Source organism: Lotus japonicus, chromosome 1 (assembly GCF_012489685.1).
Source record: "Lotus japonicus ecotype B-129 chromosome 1, LjGifu_v1.2".
Classification (NCBI taxonomy): Eukaryota; Viridiplantae; Streptophyta; class Magnoliopsida; order Fabales; family Fabaceae; genus Lotus; species Lotus japonicus.
The window spans coordinates 124,459,194-124,476,264 of record NC_080041.1 but is presented as its reverse complement, the minus strand read 5'-3'; the positions used below and the strand labels follow the sequence as shown (position 1 = coordinate 124,476,264).

Sequence of the window (17,071 nt, the reverse complement as noted above, 5' to 3'; positions counted from 1 at the left end):
CATGCACTTCCAAACACTCTAAGGATAGAATAATCAGCAGGAGTGTTGAAAAACTTATGGTAAGGACTGATGTTATCCAAAACAGGAGTAGGTAGTCTATTGATGAGGAAGGTAGCAGTAAGAAAAGCATGGTCCCAGTAGGAAGTAGGCATGTAAGCACAAGCTAGAAGAGACAATCCAGTTTCTACAATATGGCGATGCTTCCTCTCAACACTACCATTTTGATGATGTGTATGAGGACAAGTAAGCCTATGATTAATGCCTAGTTTCTGAAAATATGGGCCCAAGGGTTTGAATTCAGTGCCACCATCTGTTTGAACAGATTTGATTTTTAAACTAAACTTCAATTCAGCCATAGCTTGAACACCTTAAACCAAAGAAAAGAAATTCCAAAAGATGCAGTAATGAACTCAACCTTGTAAAACATCTATAGGTAATGTTTTTTAAATAACCTTTTGGTCCTTGAAATTGTAAAGGGAATCAAATCTGGTCCTTGTAAAATTTTCGCATCAAATTGGGTCCCTAAAATTGTTTTTTTAATCTAATTAACTCCTTTTGCTCAATTTTGACCGGTCAACAGTCCAGTGGCAAGCCTAGTCAGCTAAGGACGGCCACGTGGATTTTTTCACATCAATTTTAGTCCCTTGAAAAGAATTTTAATCAATTTTAGTTTCTGTTCTTCCACCTTCATGTTCTTCCACTTTCACCTTCTTTCTCTTCCTCCATAACTCAAATCACATAAATTCAAAAGGAAGAACAAGGTGAATGTGATAAACATATAGTTTTTTTTTAGGGTTTTGAATTTCTAGGTTTAAGGATTTGAGTTATGGAGGAAGAGGAAGAAAGTGGAAGAGGAAGGTGGAAGAACAAGGACTAAAATTGATTAAAATATTTTTTAAGGGACTAAAATTGATGTGAAAAAAGTGCATGTGGCCATCCTTAGCTGACTAGGCTTTCCACTGGACCGTTGACTAGTCAAAATTGAGCAAAATGACTTAATTAGATTAAAAAAATAATTTCAGGGACCCAATTTGATGCGAAAATTTTACAGGGATCAGATTTGATTCCCTTTACAATTTCAAGGACCAAAAGAGTATTTAAGCCATGTTTTTATCTGTAAGATGACAGAAACTTAGGTCATTTCCCTTCAAATCCAAGCAAATATTAATTTTCCAATTGAATGCAAGCCACAAATGTCATCTAAAAAAACTATTAAAGAAGTGAAATATTAAAGAAAAGTTATCTAAAAAAACTATAAAAATCAGTTATCTACAGGATAGCGCACACCCCACAATTGGACAATTGTTTGTGACATGAATGAATTGTCTGTGAGACTCCAACACCTCCAAAGAAATCACTTCAGGATCGGACAACAACTAAATAGCTCCTGAGAAACTTTCTGCATCAGCCAAAAACTCGCCCTGGAACCCCAACATGGCAACATGTTAACTATATGAGAAGCTTGATTTCCATTAACTCTTGTTTCAAACAAAGCTAGGCAAGACAATCAATGTCTTTGAGTCAAGTCCTTCATTAAAACAGGGAAGCATTTAGCTGCAGGCCCTAGCATTCCAATTCAGAAAATACATCATAAAACTAAACTCTACATTCTATACTGTCCCCATCTTCGAAAGGCTAAATGATTCCTTTTTTTTTTTAAACAAACAACCTTTTATTGTGATGCATCAATTATCTAGTGCTTATAAATGTAAGGGTCGCACGAAATAAACTACTCAAAGGATGCATCAATGATCTACTGCATATAAATATAAGGGTCGTGCGAAATAAACTACTCAAAGGTGTTTGGCCACCCAGACACTCGGGTTTCTTAGAGAAGATGCACACCAATAGTTGAAGAACATGCAAGACTTATCAAGAGATATGGAGAATGAAAGGATGCTAAGCTAAATTAGGGAGTAAGCTTTTGTAGGAGGATGATGAAATTAGAAAGAACTCTAAGATGAATAGTTTGCATGATAAAAAACAACCAAGCACTGATATTGATAGTTCACAAGGAATGGTTAAGAGGTATATGCTGTTTAAACTAGCTCACTTTAACTTCAAATTTGTTGGGGGAGACAATGGTGTGATCAATGCCTCCGTTCCCTTAGCGACTCTTCAACTAAGATAACATTAACAAATTCTTAGTTTGATTGGGAGACATAGTGATGTTGTGTGCATAATTCACACCACACTTCACTCTCTTACTGGAGAAGAGAATTTTACAATTAGAACAAACAAGGTCATTGGATGACTGAGAGACAGAGTGATGGTATGTTCTCTTACTCGTCCTATATGCGTTGACCCTCTTTTATTTTAACATCTTAAAACCAAAAGAAGTGAAAGACCAATAAAAGTGCAAAAGGTCGTTTAAGAGTGCAATCCAATCTTTCATCTAAGCATCAATCAATCTCGATCCACATTCCTAAAGGTTATACAGTATACTCATCTGTTGAGCAAAGCATCCATGACTCTCACAATAACTTAAAATAAAACTTGCTTTGATTGAAACAGAAAAAATATGCAAGATTCTATAATGGAATAATCTCATTGTGAAGGCCTGTATCCATCTATTAATCATAAATTCAGGTAGGGAATGATCACACAAATCAAATTTAAGGTGGGATTTTATGAAATTTGTCACAATCCCTTGTTTCTTCTTCTTCGGGCTCACCATAGGCACATCTCACATGAATAGTGTTGCACTCTACCTGTGAACCTGAAGTGCTTGGGGTTCGCTCTGCCAGGTGCTTAGTAATTTTCCCTACTTGATTCTCCAAATTCTTCAAAGAGACCTCTTGGTTCTTGAAACTCACTGACAAAATTGGACGTATTAATGGCCAACTTCTTAACGATGTTTTCCAATGAGGCAAGTCTGTCGGAGCTGTAGTTAAATGACTCTCCTTGGCCTTGGAAGGAGGAGTTTCCTAGACTATCTTGTGGGCCTTGGGAAAAATCAAATTGATTATTCCATCCTTGGCTGAAAGAATTTTGTTGCCCCAAGATGTTAACTTGTTCTACTTGTTGGTTGGCTTGATAATTCCCATTTTCATATGGGTCCTTGTAGAAGTCACAATCTAAGGTGGGTGTGGCAACCGCCTTAGCTTGCATGCTTGATAATTGTTGTGTCAACCTCGCCAACTGTTGAGACAGCACCTTGATTTGAGCCTGGAGAGCATCAGGGGTTTCAACTTCTAGCGCTCCTCTTTGGCTTTGCATATCACTCCAAGAATTTGCAGCATTGACAGCCAAAGTTTCAATGATATCTAGGGCTTCTTCTGGAGTCTTCAAACTGACATATCCACCACAGGCTGCATCGAACATGTCTTGAGCAGAGGGTACCAAACCGTTGTAGAAGGTCCGGACCTGCAGCCATTCAGGAAGGGAATGTTGAGGGCATTTTCTCAATAACTCCTTAAATCTCTCCCAAGCATCATAGAGAGACTCATTATCCTGTTGGACAAAAAATGTAATTTCATTTCTCATCTTGGCCCGTTTATAGAAGTGGAAGTATCTCCCCATAAATTGGCTGGCCAAGTCATCCCATGTGTATATGCTCCTTTTTGGTTGATCATATAACCAATTATCAGCCTCGTCTTTCAAAGAGAAGGGGAAAAGCCTTAAGCGGATGGCATCGTCTGAGGCTCCTTTTATCTTGACAATACCACATATGCCTAAAAATCTAACCAAATGTAAGTAAGGGTCTTCAGTGATCCCTCCCCCAAATTGGTTCTGTTTGACAAGACTGATAAGATCAGGCATGCTTTCGAAACTGCTAGCATAGATCGGTGGCACCATAATGCTACCCGCATAGTCATAAGATTTGGGAGTAGGGTAACAGCATTCCCTCAGCGACATTGTTCTTTTGGGCAGTAATCCCTCAGAAAACCTCTCACACTTTAAGATAAGTGTCTCCACTCCAAAATAAAGCGCACACTGAGCCATACAAGAAAAGTACTAACAGCATTAGCGAATGGACTGTGAAAATGATGAATACCATAGTTATAACTCACAAATTTAAACTCCTCAAAATAAAAAAAATCACTACATTGATACATTCACATTGACGGATTTCCTGATCAATCTTGATAGTTCCTAATGTACAACAGCATTGGACTAAGGAAGAAAGCATGTACCTCACGGAGAGCGGTGAGGTTATCCTTGGCAATATCCACTTGACAGCCATACATATGCTTAAGAATTTGCAGAAACTCACTCACATTCCAATTGATAGTAATAGAGCCCAAGCATGGTTCCCTACACGAGTAACAAGAAGCATGGTTTGATGCAAGCTCTTGAGTTTAATCTAAAAAGAATGACAACATATAGTGTACCTGACGCTGCTGATCCCGCGGAAGAAGCTTCGGAAATACAAAGATTGTTCAATGAGCCTGTTGCACAGAGAATGAAAACATTGGCAGCTTAATCGACACTTGAGGTATAAGCATGTGTGTGAGAGAGTGAATAGTGTGAAGTGACTAACCTACTGCGGTGTGCCTGAACTTTGATTGTCTTGAAACTGAGAATGGTTGGCAAATCCCAAACGAGGATATCTGTGGTTGACACGAGAATCTCTTCGTTTAGGGTCTCCGCTGTTTCTTCTTTTGGCTCGGGGTCTATACAGAGCAGGATAACGTGATCATAGTCATCTGAGAGCGCCATGGACGAGTCACTGGAGCACGCAGCTCTGAAGTAAATAGGTTAAACCACCTACTATGCTTATAAGTTATAACAGCTTATATTAGGCTCAGACCAGGCCATGCAAAATTAATAGATAGATAAGTTAAAAAAAAATAAAAACCACATTTAGTTAAAAAGATAGTCTTCTTAACTCTTAAGTCATTCAGAAAGCTATGTCGGTCTATTTTTTGGTCTATTTAAATTAATACAATTAATATAAATTCATTGTATAATTTTTATATTGAATTTTTATTAAGAGGACCTAAAATGCATTTAAACCTATTTGTCATTTATAAGATAAATACTTGTATTTTGTATAAAAAAAATGGAATAGTAATTAACATCCTACTTTCTTTATAAACATACATTCGGTTAAGCATTTGCATGATTGCATCCCACCAGTCATCGCTCAAGTTGTTAAAGAAAATGGGAGGATCCAATTCCATATCAATCTGATGTTAATTTGCCAGATGGCCTTTAGTTTGGGTTTGGAATGGAACTTTGATTTTAGATTTAGAAAACCTCGAATTATGATTTGGACAAAAACTTATGATCAAAATCATTATCTGAAAACTTTAACCTCCTAAATCATCAGAACTAATTTGCAACAGTACTTGCATATAAGTTACAGTGGAGCATGCAGCCATAAACATGGGGAATCCACAACATGAATTTCACTCTCCAAAGACATCAGTGTCTTTAAAACAACTCGAATTCCACATGCTCTCCTGCTTTAGACTCTAAATACTTGGCACCCTTGTCCTGTGAGGTCATGTCTGAAACTCCAAAGTCACAAAACTCTGGAAGTTCTGGTGGAATAGCACATCGAATTAAGGCCCAGTTAAGGCCCTCAAAGAAGGGATGCTGTTTAATCTCAGCAGCACCTTTCTCAGAACCCAAACGGCTTTCAGGCTCTTTGGCCAACAACCCTCTAATCAGATCCCTCGCTTCAAAACTAACAAATGGGTTGTCAGGGAATCTAAGACTTTGCAACACCACGTTTGCCAATGTTTCTTCATTGTTAGAACCTTTGAATGGTGTTCTACCATATAAAAGTTCATAGAGAAAAACACCAAATGTCCACCAATCAACTGCAGCTCCATGTCCCTCTTCTTTGATGATCTCAGGCGCCAAGTATTCATGTGTACCGACAAATGAGTTTGATCTTGCATCTGTGGGCTCGGCCACAAGCTGTGGCAGTGATCTGACATGGGCAACAGCATCAACTTTTATTTTCCTTGCTTTTGCAGCTGCAGGTAAGAATCTAGGGCTGAAGCATGAAACTTGACAAGATGGTTGAATGCAGAATGGCTCAATGCAACTTGCTTGAGCACTAAGACCAGAAACTTTTGCAGGGTCAACATCAGAAGATGATTTCAGAAGCGTGGGACTAACAGAACACCTCAACGACAGATCAAAATCTGTGAGCATAATGTGTCCGTCTTCACGAACAAGAATGTTTTCAGGTTTCAAATCACGGTAAACAATTCCAAGCATGTGCAAGTATTCCAAAACAAGAAGGACTTCAGCAACATAAAACCTGCATGATACATGTATGGAGTTTCAGAAACAGGCAATTGATTTCCACTATATGGTGCACAAAGAAATAATATCCCAAATCAAGCAATAATAAAAACAACCTCTCCTATGTCAATGTTAAACAAAGGGCAATGAGGAACAGAGGTCACACTAGTGGAGAACACTACCAGGTTCAAAAAATACAAGTGCAGTGGCAGTAAGAGGCTGGTGATTTAGTAGGTGGATGCAGGGGGAAGATAGGATTTCTGGATAAAGCATGGACAAAAGACATATGCATCATCTATTGCGCAAGGTTGCACAAAAGCAGATAAAAGAGATGGCAGTATAAGCCTCATCTCAGTAACCAAAGTGTCACGGACAGAATTTTGTTGCATAACTACTTTTGGCTCTATTGAATTTATAGAAGGAACAAAAGTTCTACGAACAAAGATGGATAATACCCAAGTAATCATGAAGAACAATTGGGCGAAACAAGCTACTGACTGTATTTCAACTAAAAGATTACAAAAGGAAACAGAAACTTCACGACTAACCAGTGAAAAATTACCCTTAAATTATGCAGCGGCATGGATATCAGAGAATCATGTTCAATATAAGTTCAGCAATAAAGCATATATTATCCAGAACTAACATGTAAAAAACCTATTGAGGGCACTAAATAAAACAGATATTCATAATAAAATTAAAACATGAGAATGAGCACAACAAGAACAGCAAAGTCAGAAAGAACAATTATGCAAGTTAAACAATTATTTATACCAGGAGATACTCAAGATATTATATCATTTGTTGCACTCCTCAAATTAAGCTGGTTTGCATATACTTTCTGACCTAACAGAAAATAAAATGCTCAAGTTATTAGTTTCCTACCTAGCTGCTGGCTCTGAAAAACACCGACCAAGCTGCTTCTGCCGTAGAACATGAAGATCTCCACCCGGACAAAATTCCATGACCAGACATGACAGATTATCTGATGTAAACTGCACATACAGTGTGGGAAGAAATGGATGATCCAGCATCCTTAGTATTTCTCTTTCAGTTTGAGCCCTAGGCATCTTCTTCCTTCTTGCCAAAAATTCATTGTCCATGACCTTTATAGCAAACAAGCAACTTGTGCCAATTAGTTCAGCAAGATATACAGTCCCAATGTCTCCACAACCAAGTTTCTTCAAAAGATTGAAGTGTCTCAAGCCCAAGACTCCATACTGCATTTGAGCATGTCGAATGGCTTCCCACCTAACATCCTTCGACATATGAGGCCTGGTGCCGCAACTTGAGCCACTTACATTGCTCTCATCACTGGTACTTGTACTACTACTGTACTCACCTTGACTACTCTTTGAACTTTGCGAAAATTCAAGTTGCTCTTTCAACTTGGTGTTCTTCTTCACTTTTGTGACTGCTTTGCTTTTATTGCTGCTAGTTGATGCCAAATCAGCCTTATTTGAACCAGAGTGCACATTATTCAAGTTCACTCCATTTACAGGACTGGTAGAGTCTAATGCCATGATATCTTGGCTTTTTCCTTCACTTTTAGTTTCTAGGCTAGTTTCTAATGCACACCTACATCTCTCACAAACCAGCTGAGCTGTACCAACTGACTTATTAACTTCATTGGATGTAGGACCACACGAGGCAAAACCTGAATCCTCCTTTACTTTTTTCTTACTCTGATTCTTGTTCTTGGTGACCGTTTTAACTGTTCGGGGAGCATGGCGTGGCAGTTTGTTAACTCTGCTTCCACTTACAGAAGTAGATGAAGAAGATACTGTTTGCAACCTACTTTTCGGTGCAGTATTTGAAACAGAGGCCTTATTTCCTAGCTTTTTAGGGGAAGGAGCATTTTCAGGCAACTCTAATTTGCTTCCAAATGCATTGCAAAGAGATGGAGAAGATGCAGATGTAAGTTTTTCTGCTTGAACAGGTACCACGCACTGTGATTGAATTATAACTGTACTTGGGCTTGATGATGTGATTTGGAAAGTTTGATGAGAATGAGAAGTTTGCTCCATGGAGGGTGACTTGCTTTTTTCTGGTACAAGAGAAATTTCCACTGTACACCCCTTACTCTCAACATAAGAAGGCCCAGATTGACCTGTTTCAGCAACAACTGAATTGTACAATGTCTGTATCTTGCCAACCTCTGATATTCTAGGAGAAGCTGAGGACTTTGATAATCGTTTCATAGCAGCCATTTCTGATGCCTTAGATATGCAATGGTCCCTTAACGCCTGCTTCAAATTAACAGGCTCAGAAGTTCCAGCTTTTGGGGACCGAGAAACACCCATTATGATTGGCTTTTTTGATGCATTTTTCATCTTAGGACTTGTACCATCTTGGAAAAGGCCCAAATCCCTTGATGATGATTTAAGAGCAATTGATTCAAACAGCTTATTAATATCATCATCTAGATTATCCTTGTATACCAGTTTCAGCAGATTTCTATCAGACTTGTTAAACTGAGAATCGGAAGGATAAATCCCTACAGCTTTCCCTGGGCTTCGCTCCTTCCTCGTTTCAACTATTTCACAAGTCCCAGAAAACGAACCCATTACAACAAAAATGCTCAGCTAACCTAGTGTTTCATAGTACAGCTGACACAAACACTATGACTCGCAATGCTCAAGTCAATGATTCATCTTACACCAGTCAAGGAGAAAAAACCTGAAATCCAACCTCTAAAATCCAAACCATTCATTGGTAAAATCAAACTTGAAGTTTGAACGGCATATCCACTCTTTTTACCAGCTAGCAAACCCTGATACAATGGCAAACAGTTGAAAGCATCAGCAAACCAATACATAATAAATAAATAAAACTGCAATTTCAGTAAGAAGAAACTGAGAAACAAACCAGTTGACACAGTTTTCTGATGTCATAATTCTAACAGCTTAGGCACTCTTAAAAAAAACAAAATTCCCCCTAAAAAGAAACTTGTCATCTATTTGTAAGCTTTAAGCCATGATAATTCAAATAGTTTAGACACTCTGAGTTAAATTAGAAGAAAATGCCCACAAAAAATAAATTCCCTGTAAGAAAGATACATGTCAAAAATTTGGAAGCTTTAAGCCATGAATCTAATTCTGATCAATCAAATCAGAAAGTGAGGTGTGGTCCTATCAATTTAGGGTTGATTCACCCCACCGCCCCCACCAAAAATAAATATTTTTTTAATTGAAAAAAATCAAAAGAAACAAAATATCTATATACACATAGGAAGCTATAGAAATCCAGATTTGTACAGAATGCAAAATCCAACACCAACTGCATCATTTTCACAGGTAGAAGCTGTAAAGAATAAACTACTCAAGCCACTGAAGAATGAAAAAAAGTTAATCGCAGTAAGAGGGTGCTGTGTACTTAAAGGATCGGAAATGGAAGAAGTACCAGTAGGTGGAGAGCGATGGGCGCATTGATGCAGCTGCAGCTTCAACTGGGAAGAAGAGAAACCCTAGGGAAGCATCGAGCGAAATGAAGGAGGAAGGTAAGGTAGAGAGTAGAGAGTTGAGAGAGAATAATGGTAGAGAGAGGGAGAGAGATGCAGACACTGGGTACGTTTGTTTGTGTTCTGTTTTCGGCAAATGGCACTGATTGTTTTGTACAGACGGGTGGTCCCACTCATTTCTCAGGGAACAGAAGAGAACTCGATCATGATGATGAAATCAAAATTCAAAAAAGTGTCAAATTAAATAAAAAAAATATTATTTCAATGAGTGAAAATGGAAACATAAAAAAAAATACTACTAGTACTACAAGAGTTGGATTTGGGACCCCGGGTAGGTACTCGATTTGCCACCCTAGATTGTTTTAAAAAATGCGAGAACTATCTTCCGGAGTACTTTGGAACTTTAATTTTCAGAGTACTAAAAAATATGGGATGTTAATTCTAGGCTTAATTCTCAAATTAGTCCCTGTATTTGTTTCGCCGTCTGAACCAGGTCCCTGATCGGAAAAATTTGTGCAAAAAGTCCCTATGAATGAAAATCGTTTGGGGCAAGTCCTCGCCGGAGCCCGGAGCTCCGGCGAGTGATGAAGTGGCGTGATGACTAGATAAAAACTGATGACATGGCATTAAATAAAATTAAAAAAAAATTAATTAATTTACCATTTAATAACCTAAATTAACTTGATTTAATCCTCAATTAACCCACTTGATTTAATCATCAATTAACCCACTTAAACATATACCCCCAACCTTTTTCCTAATTACCCTCAATTCCCAATCCCAATCCCAATCCCAATTTCGTTCACCTGTTGAAATTAGGGTTCATCCCATGTTCTTCACATCTGAGTGTTTGATTTCATCTCTTCATCCCATCTTCTTCACATATTCGTTCGATCCTCTTCACTGAGTCACGTTCCTCTTCCCTGAGTCGCGTTTTTCTCTTCCCTGAGTCGAGGTTCTTCTCTTCGAGTTTCAGAATCAGTCGCGTTCGATCCTCTTCAAGTCGCGTTCTTCCAGTCGCCTTCTTCTCTGTCGCGTTCGATCCTCTTCATGTCGTTCGTTCCTCTTCCCTGATAAGCGTTCCTCTCCTTTCAGATTTCTCCTTTCAGATTCCCTGAGTCGCGTTCCTCTCACAAACCATGAATTCTTCATCTGCTTCTTCATCTCGCACAAGGTCGAAGACAATCACTGCAGGTGGAAGTGCTAGATGTCAATGTGGTCTTCCTCTGATCATTTACACTGCTGGTACTCGACATAACTCGGATAGGAGATTTCTCAGATGCAGAAATTGGCAAGTAAGTGTATGGCCTTCCAAAATGAGTTTAAGCTTGTGTTTGTTGAAAAATCTGTAACTAAAATGTATTCTTGTGGCAGCTTCCACATAATTGTGGTTTCTTTTTTTGGATTGATGATCCATATGAGGGAAGAGATGCAGTTCAGGGAAGAGATGCAGTTGAAGGTCATGCAATGAGTTATAATTCTGAGATTGGGAATTCAAACTCTGTTAATGTTAATGTTGTTTCTGATTTGAACAAAAAGATTAAGAAGCTCAAGATGAAGCTTGAAGTTGAAAGATTCCAGAAGAAGCTCTCATGTTTCTTTACTCTGGTTGCTGTGACAGTATCAATATGGTGTTTCTGTATGAGAAAGGGTTGAAAGAAGGATTTGAAAGAAGGCTGCATGTTGAAAGAAAGCCTTGAAAGAATTAGTTTAAGGCCTTAGTTTAATTATGTTTGGTTATCTATCTAGACTTGTCTGTTGTTAATGGCATTTTCAAGCCTTCATTTTGTCTGTTGTTAATGGCATGTCCAAGCCTTCATTTTGTCTGTTGTTAATGGCATGTGCAAGCCTTCATTTTGTTTGTTGTTAATGGCATGTTCAAGCCTTCATGTTCCATCTTGTGTATTATCAGAAAGTATTTTGTGTATGTTCCATGTACTGAATGTAATGAAAAGGAGTTGTTAATGGCATGTTCAAGGCTGTATGTTCCATCTTGTGTACTATTAGGAAGTATTTTGTGTATGTTCCCATGTACTAAAAATAGCTAAAAATATCCAACCAACATAGACAATTAAATAGATGAGTGTAAACCATCAATGCATAAGGAGGAGTTAAAGTACCCCAATTGTCATTGTTTACAGAAGGATAAAGATAGCTAAAAGCATTTAAAATGCATTTCAAATCCAGCAAGTTAGTGGCCAAAGTAAGTGGTCCACCAAAACCCATTAATATTACAAAACATTCGACCATCCTAGTGGCCATGTGATCCACATTCAACTACTTAAGAAAGAAAAATAAAGAACCATGTGAACCATGTCAGATCTTGATTCCCTCACACAAAAAGCTATCCCTTCCCACTCTCAAAAAGTAATTCCCTTCATCCAAAGCAAGGTCAAGAAGATTCTCCCACAGTTTTGTCCAAGACAACGCTGCACTGTGTTGGTAAAGTGTCTTCAACAACTTGTTGATCTCCTGAAGCCATGGGAAAATCATTTCCTGTAACAGCTGCAGCCCCATCTACTGTCCTGGAAGTCCCAGATGCAGTCCCAACTTGGAGGATAGAAGCAGAAGTGCTTGCAGCTCCATGATTCCTTGTCACAGTATATCCTTGACTCCAATTTTGAACCTCAGATCTTGGAGCATCATGGACTTTTTCCTTCTGGAATTAAAGGTAGGCTTTTTCATACAAGATTCTAGGAAATTAAGATGAAAATAGATCCAAATAGAACAGGAAAGAAATTAAGATGAAAATAGATCCAAATAGAACAGGAAAGAAACCCATCGAGCATGCAAACCCCAACCCATCCCTGAGTCGAGCATGAAAACCCCCCAAAACCCATCGACCATGAAAACCACAACGACAAAACCCATCTCAGAATAACCCCAAAACCCATCGAGAATGAAAAACCCCAAAACCCATCTCAGAATAAGCTTAATCGAAAGGAATAATCACCACAATAATCAACACAATGCTTAATCGAGAGTTGAGTTGTCTACTTACTTCACACTTTGCCAAATCGAACAGGAAAGAAATGTATATCCACTTTGCCAGAAGAACGAACGAACGCACAGGAAGGATTGGACTTAGGTTTCTCAGATGAACTTAGGTTCTCACATGAAAAGTTAAGAATGCAGATGAACTTAGGAAATGGAATTGGGATTGGGTTTAGGAATTGAGGGTAATAAGTGGGTAATTAGGAAAAGGTTTGGGGAAATATGCTTAAGTTTGTTAATTGAGGATTAAAACAAATTAGTTTATGTTTAATTTAATGTTAAAATAATTTTTTTTTAATGCCATGTCATCAGTTTTTATCTAGTCATCACGCCACTTCATCACTCGCCGGAGCTCCGGGCTCCGGCGAGGACTTGCCCCAAACGATTTTCATTCATAGGGACTTTTTGCACAAATTTTTCCGATCAGGGACCTGGTTCAGACGGCGAAACAAAGACAGGGACTAATTTGAGAATTAAGCCTTAATTCTAGTTGTAAAGATTTTGGAACTTTAAGTTCCGGAGTACTTCAGAACTTTAACTTCCAAGGTACTTAAGAAGAGGGTATTTTCATATTTCCTCATTTTAAAGTGGGGTGACAAATCTAGTATGTGGGGTGGCAAATCCAACCACCGACAAAAAGTGTGTTTGGGGTTCATATTGACGAACCCTAGAAACATCTAGAAGATCTGATTATTCACTATGAAACCATAAATAGGCCCTCCAAAGATTGAAATTTTATAATTGTGCGGACAAAAAAATTTAACACTCGTCCCCAAGGCCGGCCCAACACTAAACGAGGTCTAAAGCAAACTTTAAAAGTGAGGTCTTTTTACCTAAAGAAATATTTATTTATTAAAATTTTTGGGGCCTTTTTACTTGGTAAAAAAAAATTCGAGACCTTTTTTTACTTGGTAAAATTAAAAAAAAAAAATTGGGGGCCTAAAGCCCTTGTTTTGGTGGCTTGACCCTTGGGCCGGCCCTGCTCATCCCAGTTCTTATCTTGTGACTGATAATCGGATAAGGACAAAGTGTTCATGAGTCACCTTTACTGATAATCTATGTGTTCTTATCTTGTGGTTGTGTTGTGTTGTTGTTGTTATAAAGTCACCACCAACATTCATTTGTTCAAACCAAGTCATTCATACCCTGTTTGTTTCGCGATACTTCTCTTTCTTTTGCTCTTGTTCTTGCTCTTGCTCTTGTCTTGTTGTGTCATTAACCATGTCTACTATTCCGCCAATCAACACCGCCGCCACCAACATGGAACCCCAATTGTTGTCTCCCGAGACTAAAAACCTCACCACCGCCAACACCAACATGGAACCCCAATTGCTGTCTCCCGAGACTGAAAACCTCACCACCGCAACCACCAACACGAAACCCCAATTGTTGTCTCCCGAGACTGAAAACCTCAATGATCACCAACCTAGAGCCAACAACAACTCCGGTGGGGGGATTCCAGATCTAGGAAATAAAATCAATGATCAGGTAAATAGAAAAAACATGCCACCAAGTAATGGATTTTTAAAATTTCTTGAGTGAATTGACCCCTTTTTGTAGGGGTTTTCATATTTGTTGTTGTTTTTAAAAAATGGTTTTCATATTTGTTGTTATGATTGAATGTTGTTGATAAAAATGAAAGGTTTCTTCTATTTACTAAATTTTGTCGAATTTTATGAATGACTTATTTTTCATATATGGATTGTGGCTAATGTTGTTAAAAAGCAAAATCCAGTAGTGGGTATCTAAAGGGAAGGTCGGAATTCTGTGAAAAATGAAAACTTTTGCAAATAGATGAACCAATTGTATTAAATTCAGATTTGTAATGGTGATTGTGGTTATTACATACAGATCTGAAAAGTCTCAGATTGCGATCGCTAGTGTAGTTGTGATTTTGTACAATATTAAGATCACGACCGCCACTGCAATTTAAAACCTTGGATGGAGTCCTAGGGTTATGGTGTTTGTGGATGGATCTCTGAATTAGATTGTTTTGCCCGAGTTGTGGGTTTCTTTGATCTTAATTTTCAAGTTCATTTTAATGATATTGTTTTTTTTTTTCGAGTGCCGACAAAAAATCAAGGGTTGTCGCTGCTTTGTGCAAGAATCTGAGAAAATGGCAAGCCTTGTGTAATCAGATTATGCCGTTTATGCCCTTTAAACAAATTAGGCTCATGGATGTGAACAAGAAAAAAAAAATTCTTGAGTGAATTACACAAGGCTTTTTTTTCTTGAGTGAATTACACAAGACACCACATCTATTTTTTTTCTTGTTCACATCCATGAGTCTAACCTTTTTAAAGGGCATATACGGCATAATCTGATTACACAAGGCTTGCCATTTTTTCAGATTCTTGCACAAAGCAGCGACAACCCTTGATTTTTTGTCAGCACTCGGAAAAAAAAACAATATCATTAAAATGAACTTGAAAATTAAGAGCAAAGAAACCCACAAATTAGGCAAAACAATCTAATTTAGAGATCCATCCACAAACACCATAAAGGTAGAACTTCATCCAAGGTTTTAAATTGCAGAGGCGGTCGTGATTTTAATATTGTAAAAAATCACAACTATAGTAGCGATCGCAATATGAGACTTTTCAGATCTGTATGTAATAACCACAATCACCGTTACAAACATGAATTTAATACAATTGGTTCATCTATCTGCAAAGGTTTTCATTTTTCACAGAATTCTGACCTTCCCTTTAGATACCCACTACTGGATTTTGCTTTTTAACAACATTAGCCACAATCCATATATGAAAAATAAGCCATTCATAAAATTCGACAAAATTGAGTAAATGGAAGAAAACTTTCATTTTTATCAACAACATTCAATCATAACAACAAATGTGAAAACCATTTAAAAAAAACAAATATGAAAACCCCTACAAAAAAAAGGGGTCAGTTCACTCAAGAAATTTTAAAAAATCATTACTTGGTGGCATGTTTTTCCATTCACCCGATCTCTTGCACATTGAACCGACTCAAGGAACCATTGCTATAGGATTCAGGGATAATTCTGATAAAGAGGGTATGGTTGCATACTTGCATTGACGTCTGAACTGTATGAAATGTCTTAAAGTTGCTAATCAAACTTAGCACGTTTTCCACCCACCATTTAGGTAAGAATACAACTAAGATGGTAGGGTCCTACAAGCTAACAATGTTAAGCATGTTTATTTTTCTATTGTGCTATCTCAATTTTCTATTTGTTCAAAAGCTATATGAGACTTTACCAAAAAAAAACTATATGAGATGCTTTTTCACTTATGTGCATTAAATCACGCCTTTTTTTCGTCGATTTTAAGTCACGTCTAAACTAACTTCAAATAAAAAACACAGTTTTTTTATGGCATTTTAGGACGGCCTCTAACAATCTTATTCAAAAGGACGAGTTATCGTTGGTGATGTTGTTAATTTCCTTTAAAATTGTACCAATGAATTAACAAGAATTAAATACCTTGATCATTCTCGGAAGTAAGTAGAGCAGGCTCTAAAGGTAAGCAACATTGTTCAGTTTCTCCAATTATGCACACAACTTGAATATGTAAGTCCTTGGGGGTACAAGGCAACTATTTCAAAACGGACTCTATTCATTAGATAGAGAAGATCACCAAGATTTCGTGATTTGCTGCCAAATATATCCATGAATACGATATTTACCTATTGTGAAGTATGGAATATATGACAAAAGTTGAGTGTTAGAGTACTTTTGTTGATCGGTCATCTCATATAGGCCCAAGTCGGGCATCCAATTGGTACATAATAACGCCGGTACAAAGTACAAACAAACGGATACGTGTTATCACTCACAAACGTTATGCTTTCAAGACAAAGTAAATGACCTCTTAATGAATTGAGCAAAAAACTACTTTCACTTTGAGATTTAACTCGCATCGAAACCACTATGTCCTTACCACCACATGCCCTTTTAACTATGATACCAATTATATTGACTATGTCATCACTGATTTCTTAAGCGACTTGGTAAACTTATCCTAATTAGTGGAAGCCTTTTTATCAAGCGCAATTCTTGCAGATGCTGTTTCACATTATGACACAATGTAGGACTTTTGTCTGGTGAAAATCCTAGAGTCTAAATCAAATAGTGTTGATAGAAAGATCCATATAATTTAGCGAAGCTCATCGAGATAACAAGATCGAAATAAATTTCATTCGATAACAAACAAAGAAAAAACAATATATTGAAATGATGACATTTCTCTAGCAAACTGTTTGCCGTATCTACAGACCTTGTGGTCCTTAACAGCAGTGGGTTAGCTTTCATGCTTCAAGACATGAAGTCATGAACAATCATTTCATTTCAAAGTACCTTGAACCTATCAGAACTAACTACTTGATGACTACCCATCACACCTTCTCACACTTATACGTGACATACTAGTA

The 17,071-nt window shown here is 37.7% G+C and overlaps 3 protein-coding genes and 1 non-coding gene across 4 annotated transcripts; 2 read left to right on the top strand and 2 right to left on the bottom strand.

Annotated features, from left to right (window-relative positions):
• Positions 1-2,340: 2,340 nt before the first annotated feature.
• On the bottom strand, positions 2,341-5,090 carry LOC130730223 (uncharacterized). The gene is made up of 4 exons (XM_057582170.1): positions 4,484-5,090; positions 4,335-4,391; positions 4,137-4,257; positions 2,341-3,936 (listed from the first exon to the last, which is right to left on the bottom strand). The coding sequence occupies exons 1-4, from the start codon at positions 4,660-4,662 to the stop codon at positions 2,752-2,754; spliced, it is 1,542 nt and encodes a 513-aa protein (XP_057438153.1). The 5' UTR covers positions 4,663-5,090; the 3' UTR covers positions 2,341-2,751.
• Positions 3,383-3,489, top strand: LOC130734733 (small nucleolar RNA R71). Its single transcript, XR_009018079.1, has one exon. It is a non-coding gene; the product is annotated as a small nucleolar RNA R71 (small nucleolar RNA).
• Positions 5,091-5,227: 137 nt separating the features above from the next.
• LOC130730222 (serine/threonine-protein kinase D6PKL1-like) lies at positions 5,228-9,807 on the bottom strand. Its single transcript, XM_057582169.1, has 3 exons — positions 9,607-9,807; positions 7,090-8,977; positions 5,228-6,220 (listed from the first exon to the last, which is right to left on the bottom strand). Exons 2-3 carry the CDS (start codon positions 8,769-8,771, stop codon positions 5,380-5,382), a joined length of 2,523 nt encoding a protein of 840 aa, XP_057438152.1. The 5' UTR covers positions 8,772-8,977; positions 9,607-9,807; the 3' UTR covers positions 5,228-5,379.
• A 996-nt stretch (positions 9,808-10,803) lies between these two features.
• LOC130723965 (uncharacterized) lies at positions 10,804-11,320 on the top strand. The gene is made up of 2 exons (XM_057575118.1): positions 10,804-10,959; positions 11,039-11,320. The coding sequence occupies exons 1-2, from the start codon at positions 10,804-10,806 to the stop codon at positions 11,318-11,320; spliced, it is 438 nt and encodes a 145-aa protein (XP_057431101.1).
• The last annotated feature ends 5,751 nt before the right edge of the window (positions 11,321-17,071 follow it).